Genomic DNA, 10868 nt, shown 5'->3' on the forward strand with positions numbered 1-10868 from the left:
AGAGGTCCAGGAAGGGGAGAGAGGTGTTAGAGATGGTCCAGGTAAACTTAAGGTTGGGGTGGAAGGTGTTAGTGAAGTGGATGAACTGTTTGAGCTCCTCGTGGGAGCACGAGGCGGCGCCGATACAGTCATCAATGTAACGGAGGAAGAGGTGGGGTTTAGGGCCGGTGTAGGTACGGAAGAGGGATTGTTCCACGTAACCTACAAAGAGGCAGGCATAGCTTGGGCCCATGACTCTACTTACACTTCTTGCTGCCGCAGAAAGGTGGTCAACATCATCAAAGACCCATCGCACCCTGATAATGATCTCCTACAACCTCTTTCGTCAGGCAGAATATACAGAAGCCTGAACACACGCACAAGCAGGTTCAGGAACAGTTTCTTTCCAACCGTTATCAGACTGTTGAATGGACTCTAGCCTCAAATAACGAAACTTGCAATGTAACCTTTTTGATCTGTACATTCTTTGCTTGCTGTGATCTGCCTGTACCGCTCGTAAACAAGGCTTTTCTCTGTATTTTGGTACACATGACAATAAAAATCAATCACAATATTCCAGATGCAGCCTCACCAAGGCCCTGTATAACTGCAACAACACATCCCTGCTCCTGTACGTGAAACCTCTCGCACAGCTAGATTGGCAATGATTCCCTTCTCATTACTCAGTACCCAGTTTATGATGGCCTACTCTCTAGTTGGTTCCTCCATATATTGGTCAAGAAAACAATTCCGTATACACTCCATGAATTCCTCCTCTACGGCACTGTGGCTAATTTGATTTGCCCAATCTATGCGCAATTTAAAATCACCCATGATCACCGATATTCCCTTATCACATGCACCTCTAATTTCCTGTTTAGTGCCATTCCCACCATCACCACTGCAGTTTGAGGGTCTATATATGACACCCACTAATGTTTTTTGCCCGTTGGTATTTCTCAACTCTACCCATACAAACTCCACATTGTCAGAGCTAATATCCTTTCTCATGATTGTGTTAATATCGTCTTTAACCAGCAATGCCACTCCACCACCTTTTCCTTCTTGTCTGTCCTTCCTAAATACTAAATACCCTGGGACATTCAGTTCCCATCCCTGGTCACCCTGCAGCCATGTCTCCGTAATCCCAATTATATGGTATCCATTTACATCTATCTGCACGAGTAGTTCATCCACTTCATTGCAAATGCTCCGTGCATCAAGGCACAAAGCCTTTAAGTTTCTCTTTTTAACATTGTTTCTTGTTCTTATTTTTCTCAATATCCCTTTTTGAATTTTGTCCTTGGTTTCTCTGCCTATCACTTTTCTTATTCCCTTTTCTACCTTTTGTTTTTGTTCTTGTTTCCCTCCTCCTGTGACTCCTTACATATGCCAGGGGGATGGGAACCTATTAGTTTAAACCCTCCCCAACTGTTCTATTCCGACTAGCACGTGTTAATCCTAAGATCGCTACCTTCGAGGTACGATTTCTTAACTTTCTTCCTAGCTCCCTTCTTCTTTCAGGACCTCATCCTTTTTTTTTAAACCTATGTCGTTTGTACTGATGTGTACCATGATCACTGGCTGTTCACCCTCCCCCCTCCAGTATGTCCTGTACTTACTCCGAGACATTCTTGACCATAGCACCAGGGAGGCAACATATCATCCTGGAATCTCATCTGCAACCACAGAAACACCTGTCTATTTCCCTTACAATTGAGTCCTCTATAACTATTGCCCTGGCACACTTTTTGCCCCTCCCCTCTGCAGCTGAACCAACCATGGTGCAATGGATTTGACTGCTGCTGCTTTCCCCTGAGAGGTAATTCCCCTCAATAGTATGCAAACTGTATATCTGTTTTGCAGAGAAATGGCTACAGGGTATTCCAGCACTACCTGTCGATCTGTCTCGCTCTGCCTGGTGGTCACCCATTTCCTTCCTGCCTGCAGAGTGCTATCCATGATACTCTCTGCCTCGCGGATGCTGAACAGTGTTCCCCATATGCCACTCCAGCTCTGAAACTCGAACTTCCAGAAGCTGTAGCTGGAGATACTTCCCACACACATGCTGACCTGGGGGACTGGAACTGTCTCTTACCTGCCGCATGGAGCAAGAGGAGCAAACCAAGACTTCAAGCTCTCCTGCCATGGTTTACCTCTTTAAAATAAACCTTGGAGAGTACTTAATATTAGATTAAATCAAATCCAGTTATTAGTGGCCCTCCTTTCCTGGTCCGTGTCCTACCCTTACAGATAAGAAGCCAAAAAAATGTACTATTAACTATTTATTAACACGCCTCAGATGTGGACTCTCTCAAACATTTTCCTAAAAAATCCATATATACAACAATCTTCCCATTCCTTTATCTGTTGGATCTTATTTCCTCAACAAAATCAACTCAATTGGTTAAACATTTACTTTACAAATCTTGCTATTAGTTTTATTTAGCCCATGCCTAAGTCATTGCTATCCAATACTTTACTGGCTTCTGCAATTTTGATTTGCTAATGATAAATGAACAGTTATAGTCATTGGGCATGTGCCAACAATACTCAGTTGCATAGCATATGCATGCATACCTTAACCTTATCTGGCGGTATGCAAAATGGTGAGAGAGAAACTGTTTAAGTGCTTTTAGATTATTGTGTGTGCCTTACTTCTTCAGTTATGAATTATGGTTGAAATGATGTATACAATAGGGGAAACCTCTAACACTGTATACTAAGTCAGCTCAGCCAATCAGAATAACTGCTCTGAGCCAGCAGATGGACACAAACCCAGCTAATACTTAGCATCTTCAAAATGGTCCTTGCTCATGAAAGGCAAAAAGGTTCCAATCCTTTTCTGAATGGAAAATAAGTCAGGTTTGTTGTACACTGTCCTATTTAACATTTTCAGTGAACATTTTGAAGGAGTCAAAATACCCACTGCTTGATGCTGCTGAACAAGATAGCTTGAAGCTGCACTAAGATGTCTGACAAATTCATGTCAGGATTCCAAACTTCAGTTTGTAAATATCTGGAAAATATCCAGAGTTCTTAGTAAAAGAAGTGCAAGTAGCTAAAAGCATATCACCATAGCCACAGCCACCGAGCCAGTTTCGGATTTCTGATGGAAAACAACTTTCCAAATGTTTGCTGATTCCAAACTATATTAGTATTGTAGAAACATCTCCATATGCCTCATTATTTACAGAGAGGTGGGGAAGCTGCAAAAGAAGAAGAATGTAAAAAAGTTGCAAGATAGGCTGGAAAAGATGAGGAACTCAGCAAAGCCCAAGTCAGGGAGTCCTGTTGATCTGGAATCCCAATGTCTAGCATAGTTTCTTCTTCTTGCTTCCTGGGAGCTTTACATTCCAGCTTGCTAGGCGGGAGACAGCAGCCATGGATACTTAGGGAGCATCTCCAACAAGTGAGTGGGGATAGGGGCAGGATCAGTTACAACCAGCAAGTTGGACTGAGAGGCATAAGCTCTGGAGATACGTGAGCAAAAATTAAAAGCTACAATGGTTGTGCGGAGGGGGAGGGGGGTGGTTGGGTGTCGAGGGAGGAAGGGAGGGGTGAGTGGAGGGGAGGCTTCTTGAGAGGTTGAACAGAGATGTGAATTCCTGCTCTTTCTGGTCTACAAGATGTGTTGTAAAGGTCTCTCTCTCTCTCTCTCTTTGATAGCATGCAGCTCCCACCTCCCTTTCATTGGCAGGTTTCCTGATCCCTGGGAAACCCAAGCAGCAACTAGAGAGTTAAATCAGGCTAACACTGTGTGATGTAATTGAAATATGATATTGAATTGTACCATCTCTTTCTGACAGGAAGATCGGGTGTCATGAAACGGGACCGTTGTAGAGATGGCAGTAGGCACCTACGCAGCATGTTGGATACATGTTCCCAGCAACTGTCATAGTTAATATGGAGGACATTAATATTTACAGCAGAAAAGGAGGCAAAGTAGCCCATGCGCTAATTCTTTGATAGAGTAATACAATTCTCCTATTTGCCAATATCTCTGTCAGTTGACAGTGTAGTTTCTACTATATGCAAATAGTTATCCACTTCTTTTTAAAAAGTTAGTTCCACCTATTTTTTGTGGGACTTCATTTTAAATTTGAAACAAAAATATCTTCAGCCTCTTCCTTCAATCTTTTTGGTGAGGAAAACTTTATGCCCTGACACATTGACCAGTGGGAATTTTTATTTTGCGTTTCACCTCATCAAAATCTGTCATAACTTAGAATTTTAACTGAGTTATTTACTTCCCCTTTTTGAGCTGCATCTAAATTTGCAAATCTCCACTCATTTTGCACAACATCCACTTCCAAACATTTTCCAAATATTTATAGTTGCTAACTCCATTGTGTTTTCCAAAACCTCTTTCGAGATGTATTGATTTTTCTACTTTTAATCCCATATTAAAATAAATTAACTTGTGTTCTGAAATCATTGATGCAATAATTGGTGTGTCGGGATAGCATTCCAGCGGTCCTATAGCTATGCCAAGGTGCGAAAATCATACTGAAAACCTCAAAACATTTTCCAAGATCGAGTTTGTTAAAAATGTATATTAAAGGCAAGACATCTGCAAGGTGAATTCTGGTGTGGCTTTGCAAATATATCCATAGTAGCTGTAGCACAAACACCGAGTTAGGTAAAATGTATAAATTACAGACACTATTTTAGCAGTGTCACCACTCACAGCTATTTCAAAATTCTGGATACTCACAGATACTGCATTGAGGGCAATTTATCAAATGCATCATTCTGTATTACTTCTAATGGGTTGGATTTCAAATTCCTGTTAAATAGAGAGAAAAAAAATGAAAGGAATCATATCAGAAAAACTTCTAGGAACATTCTTAGTTCCATTGCTACTACCCTGATACAGTAAATTTTAAAAATACAAATTTTGAATACTACATTCAGGACAATAGCTACTTTTTTGAATTTTGTCAACAACGTCATTCCTAACATCGCAACATGAACAGTGTGCAACTTCCACAATATCTCTTTTTGCCTTATCCCACGTGACTAATTAAAATTCAAAGTGCCAGTTGCATGCATGCAAAACACATTTGATTCAGTGGTTGGGAAAGCTTTTTGTTGGTGAAATCTACTAACTGACAATGCTGCAATTACAGACAGACTATTAAAGAGCCTTCTAGTCAAACAGTGACAGTCTGCATTACAGTCACAAATTTTCTGCCCAACTACACTACCATTAACGTGGAACTTGTTGACAGCATAAAGGTGGCATGGGAGTTTTTTCAAAATTAAATTTCAGTCACGGTCACATTACATCAAATGGACTTTATTTATGTGCGCACAAACATCATTTACCCTTGATAATAACTTAGTTTGGCACACCTATTGGTTGGCAATAATTTCTTTTATTATGGAGAAACAATGCAGTATTTTTACATCATCTCCTTTTTGAGTATTAGTCTGGTAATATTGTACCTGCCATTCTATGGAAAATGGTTGAATTTGCAGACTCTAGATAAGTTAAAAGAAATGTTATAAACAAATTCAAAGCTCATAAGGAGTCTTATCAGCCAATACAGTGAGACAGATACAAAAACGGGCAGTACTGACACTGCCATTACCCCAACATGCCCAGGCCACCAGAGTCTTTCTACTTCATAGTTCCATGCTTCCAATCTCACCCAATGTTCTCTTCTCCTCAACCTATTCCAATCCTTCATTCCTCCAAACCAATTGTCTAACCATTGCCAATCACAAGGTTCCATTCTCCTACTCCTCTCTCTTAATTCAACAGGACAGCTACCAACTTTATACACAACTACGCTAAACTGACAATTGCACACCCCCAAACAATTGAGAACCAGGTGCACTAGAATCTCATGCAATATTAACTCTCCCTTGATGATAAAGACTTTATTGAAAATTTTTTCACATTAATGAGTATAAATGGCGTGCAACTGTATTACAAGTATGATGCTACCACAGGTTGGTGTAATTTTCGATACACCACAAACACAAGCTGACTTTATCACTACTCTGCCTAATTAAATCACACTTATGAAGTTTCCCGTTTTTGTAGGCTACTTAAATTTCCACCCAAAGTTATTAGAAATACTCAGCAAATCTGGAAGCATCTGCGGAAAAATAAACCAATTTATTGTTTTAGTTCAATGGTCTCTATCTCCCTGAAAGGTTAATTAAGCTTCTCCCCCTGCTGAGAAAGGGAGACCAGTGGTGTTGTTATAATGTCATTGGACGAGTAATCCAGAACCCCAGGTTCAAGCATGGTGGACGTGGTTTCAAATCCCACTATAAAGGTGGCCAATTTTGAAGTAAATTAAACAAAACCAGCTATTTAAAGATATTCTCAGCCACGGTGGTCATGAAACTATCATTGTGTAAGTGCATGTGGTTGACTAATGTCCTTCAGTGACAGAAAATGCTGTTCTGCATCTGATTTGGCCTACGCATGACTCCAAATCCAAAGGTTCACATTTAAGTGCCCTTTGAAATGGCATAGCAAGGCACTCAATTAAACAGCAATTAGGCATGGGCAATAAGTGGAAAATCCCATGAACAAATAAAGAAAATATAGACACTGCCAAATATACTGAATATTTTTAATGCTGGAGAAGTAGTTTAAGTTGTTGATGTTATACTTACAATTGTCTAAAGAAACGTAATCCATGCCAGGATTTGAATGTTCCATCCAGTAGCATTGATACCTTATTGTCAGAAAGATCGCTGTGCAATAAACCACAAAAAATTACAAAAACTTCAATTCCTTGAGTATTACAAAATTTTGATTCATGTTGATTTCTTATCTTTGTGAATTTTTAGTATAAACTAAGGTGTAAATACAACACTTTTAAATGCATTCCCTCAAAAGTGAAGCACACTGTTCTATTACTTTGCAGTTTGGTTTGTATTATTTGATGAACGCTCCTTCTGTTGTAGGAAGCAGATCCTATTCATTAGACATCTGGGGGTCCCATGACACACCTGGAATTCCAGTTAACTACTTAGGACCAAACAGTTCGGACAGTGCCTTTTACACATCCCAACAAGATAGAGCTGAGCAAGGATCTGGAAAGACAAGGTGAAAATTATCAATGAGGGACCAGGATGAACGACAGCAGTCCCTCTTTCCTTACCAGACTCACCTTGCTGTTGGGTAGACTGCCTGCTCGAATAATGCCAGCTGCATAGGGATGTCTCTTCAGCTCAACAACTGTATCTGAATGACGTCAAGACCTCAAAATGACTCCAGTCTCTTTGAGTCGACAGTGGGCAGGTTATTGGCACACTTAACTAGTTACCATCTTGGAAGTTAAAATTGAAGCTAGAGAGGCTACAAGGTGTTAAAATGGAAAACTCATCTCTTCAAATTAATAGTTGGCCATTCTGATAAGGCAGAATAAAGAAATTATATTCTGCATCTGAACTGTAGTATGCCTGACCTGGATATGCAACGTGTGACAATGCCGACAGAACTGATGTTCATTTCAATGAATGTAAAATAACACCCAAATACATTAATATACATCTTGTAAACATAAAGTTTGTCCGAATAGTCGCCTATACATTTATGTCTCGAGTTGGTTGCTTTTGGGTATGCTGGGTCCAAAGCAGGCAGGAACAAAAGTTGGAACAAAAACAAAGTTGCTGGAGCTCAGCAGGTCTGGCAGCATCTGTGAAGGAGAGAACAGTGTTAACGCTTCGGGTCCAGTGACCCTTCCTCAAAAGACCCTTCCTCATTCCTGATTTACAGCATCCGCAGTTCTTTTGGTTTTTATTTAGGAACAAAAGTTGATTACTTACTCAATCAACTGCAATGTTGCACCAACAATTTTCCACCAACAATTGCAATTTTCCCAGAATCACATAGAACTGCCATGTCAGTTCCTATAAGCGAAGGGAAGGGGGTTACACAGCAGGAGGTCAGCATGACACAATAGTTCAAGGCTTTCTGAACTTTCAGGGCAAGAAATGAGAAGGATGATGCCTTCCAGTTTCACTGTCTTGTCATATTATAAAGAGATCCTGGATACTTATGCCACAGATAAAGCTGAGAAAAATGAGGCAGCTGCTCCCTTCAAGCTTTTTGTACCAATATTACACCATCTCCTCTCCTACCGTATTCCAATCAGTAGCATACTCATTGCAGACACAGTAAAGACTGTATGCACCCTTCTAAAGGGGTAGTGTGAGGGAACAGATCCTCCTTATCTACTCTATCCAGCCAGCTCGTGGTTTTGCAAACCTTTATGAAACCTCCTCTCAGCCACCTTCTCTCAAAGGAGAACAGTCCCAGCTTCTTCAATCTATCTGTATAACTGAAGTTTCTCATTCCTGTAACCACTCTTGAAAACTGCACCTGCATTCACATCTTTCCTTATAATATGGTGTTTGCAAATCTACACAATACTCCAGGTGAGACCTAAAATATATCTTATCATGTAATGAACTCTTTTATCCAAGTGCTCCCCACAGACAGTTGGCCCGCCTCATTTCCCAACAGCAGATCCAGCAACGTCTCCTTCCTAGTTGAAATGACAACATACTGATCAAGGAAATGCTCTGGAACACATTTCAGAAATTGTCTCTCCTTCCCTATTCATCCAGCATAATCCCAATCAATAAAAGATCCACAGAGATCAGTTCTAGAGGGCAAAGTGGAGAGCAACTGAAAGAGGAGATGGCCAAGGCATAGTTAGATAACGAATGAAACAAAGTGGTGTGAGAATGGTCTAAGATGGATGAAACAGAACTCCTGGCAAGAGTAGCTACAAGCAGCAGCAGCAAGGACCCTACTATGTTGTACATCTCTATGATTTTCCAGCAAATTTGTTGGTCAATTTATCACTATTTTGAAAATATCCCCAATGGCATGAAACACCTTTTTTGCTTCCACGTCAATATATTCTTTAATCGGTATTGCTGTCCATCTCCCTTTTGTCCTCCTGTTCCTTTCCTGAACACATTATATCCTTGTACATCATGCATCCAGTTCTCATTACCTTAAAGTCATAGGTCCCTTATTGCCACTACATTGTATTCCCATACTGTTATCTAAAATGGAACTACTGTCTGGTAATCTTTAAAGGTTTCACTTTATGCACCTTATTCTTCTTTTCTACTGTTGCATGCTGGTACCAATCCCCTGCCAATTTAGTTTAAACTCTAGCAAACTAGTGAACCTCCTCTGGAACTTTAAGTCCCAGTCCTGATGAGGTGCAGTCTATTCTACTTGAATCGGTAGCTCCCGCCCAAAACTGGTATCAATGCTCAAAGAATTTGAAGCCCTCCCTCCTGCACCATGTTTCAAGCTATACATTGAACCTTCCTATCTTTCTATTTCTACTCTGGCTAGCACATAGCACAGAGTAATCCAAAGATCTTCAAGGTCTTACTTGTTGCATTCCTCCCCAGCTGCTGAAAATCTGACAATAGGATCTCAATCTCTGCCCACTCTATGTCTATCCTTGGTACCAAAATATACCACAACCTCTGGTTCACTCTATTCTCCTTGCAAAATATTCTACACATTCTCTCTGATGTCTTTTACCCTGGCTCCAGGAGACAATACAACATGCAGGGCTCAGCGCCTGTCAGTTTCCTGAGTCTGAATGTCATATGACAACGACAAGTTCAATTGCCTGGTGATTATTCTAGACCTCTAATTATGCTCTTCCCCACAAGTGAAAACATTCTGTCTGTGCAATTTTGCACAATTTTGAAGTTCACTATTTGGCCACACTGTCAGCCTTCTTTTTCCACACCGCCCTCCGCCCCCCCCCCCAAAGAGATCCAATCTGTTCGTCCTTTCTTGATACTGCACAAGATTCTTAGATATTTTCAAATAAAAACTCACAGAATTTCCAGGAAAGGTAAAGCTTGAAATGTATAGCCTGCAATTTTTGTGATGACATTTCGAGAAAGATTCCTATGTTGGAATAAAAACAAACAGATCAATAACATTCCATCTGAAAATGCAAAAATGCCTAAAAAAAGTCAATGTATAACAAATACAAAATCCTATGATAAAGCTCCTATTTATTGCTTTTACATAAAGCTACTGGAATACTAAAAGCATATAGTTATCAAATTTTTATCTAACTCAAGATACTTCCAAAAGTTCTAGATTGAAGAGTTATTTTGTCCCATTCGAACAGATCAATGAACCTAATAATATGTCTGGCATCATACAAAGTGGAATTGCAAATATTGTTGTAAGTTGTGCCTTGTGGAACTACCTAAACCTGATAGAACAAATGATGGCTGCATTTAAAAGTCTGTATTACATTAGGTACTCTGAAGAAAAGTTTCCTCCCATACCTCCTCTGTTTTATTTAAACATGACAGAGAGAATATTCACTGAAAGTAACAACCAGTAACTGGAAAAGTAATAGAAAATGTGAAGCTGAACAGTGGGGCACTACCACAAACAGTTACATGAATGAATGGAATAATATTGGGTATTGAATAAAATTGGTAATAAAGTAACTTATTCACCACTAACATCTTGGTATACTTCAGGGTAAGAAAAAAAAATGTCTTGCATTTATATAATGCTTTTCAAAATCACCAGATGGCTCAAAATACTTCACAACTAATAAAGTTAGAAGGGTAGCCACAGTTGTCATGAAGGAAACATGGCAGCCAATTTGTGCTCAACAACTTCCCAAAAACAGAAAGTGAAGGTGACCAGATAATTTGTTTTTGTGTGATGTTGATTGGGGAATAAATATTAACCTAGACACCAGGGAAAACTCCACTCCGCTTCTTCAAAATAATGCCAAATGATCTCTTACATTCACTCAAGCAGGCAGCGGGGGTATCAATTTAACATTTCATGCAAAACATTTCATGCTCACTCAGTTCTGCACTAAAAGTATCCGCCTTGGTATCTG

At 39.9% G+C, this 10868-nt stretch overlaps 1 protein-coding gene across 1 annotated transcript in view; it reads right to left on the reverse strand.

Moving 5' to 3' along the window:
- LOC125486592 overlaps positions 1-6693 on the reverse strand; it is a 154006-nt gene extending 147313 nt beyond the window's left edge. The window contains exons 1-2 of the mRNA XM_048614683.1: positions 6619-6693; positions 4697-4768 (exon numbers count right to left, since the gene is read on the reverse strand). Of these exons, the coding sequence (XP_048470640.1) occupies positions 4697-4768; positions 6619-6674 (128 nt within the window). The 5' untranslated portion in view covers positions 6675-6693. The remainder of the gene's footprint in view (positions 1-4696; positions 4769-6618) is intronic.
- Positions 6694-10868: the final 4175 nt, after the last annotated feature.

This window comes from Rhincodon typus, chromosome 30 (genome assembly GCF_021869965.1).
Source record: "Rhincodon typus isolate 14 chromosome 30, sRhiTyp1.1, whole genome shotgun sequence".
Classification (NCBI taxonomy): Eukaryota; Metazoa; Chordata; class Chondrichthyes; order Orectolobiformes; family Rhincodontidae; genus Rhincodon; species Rhincodon typus.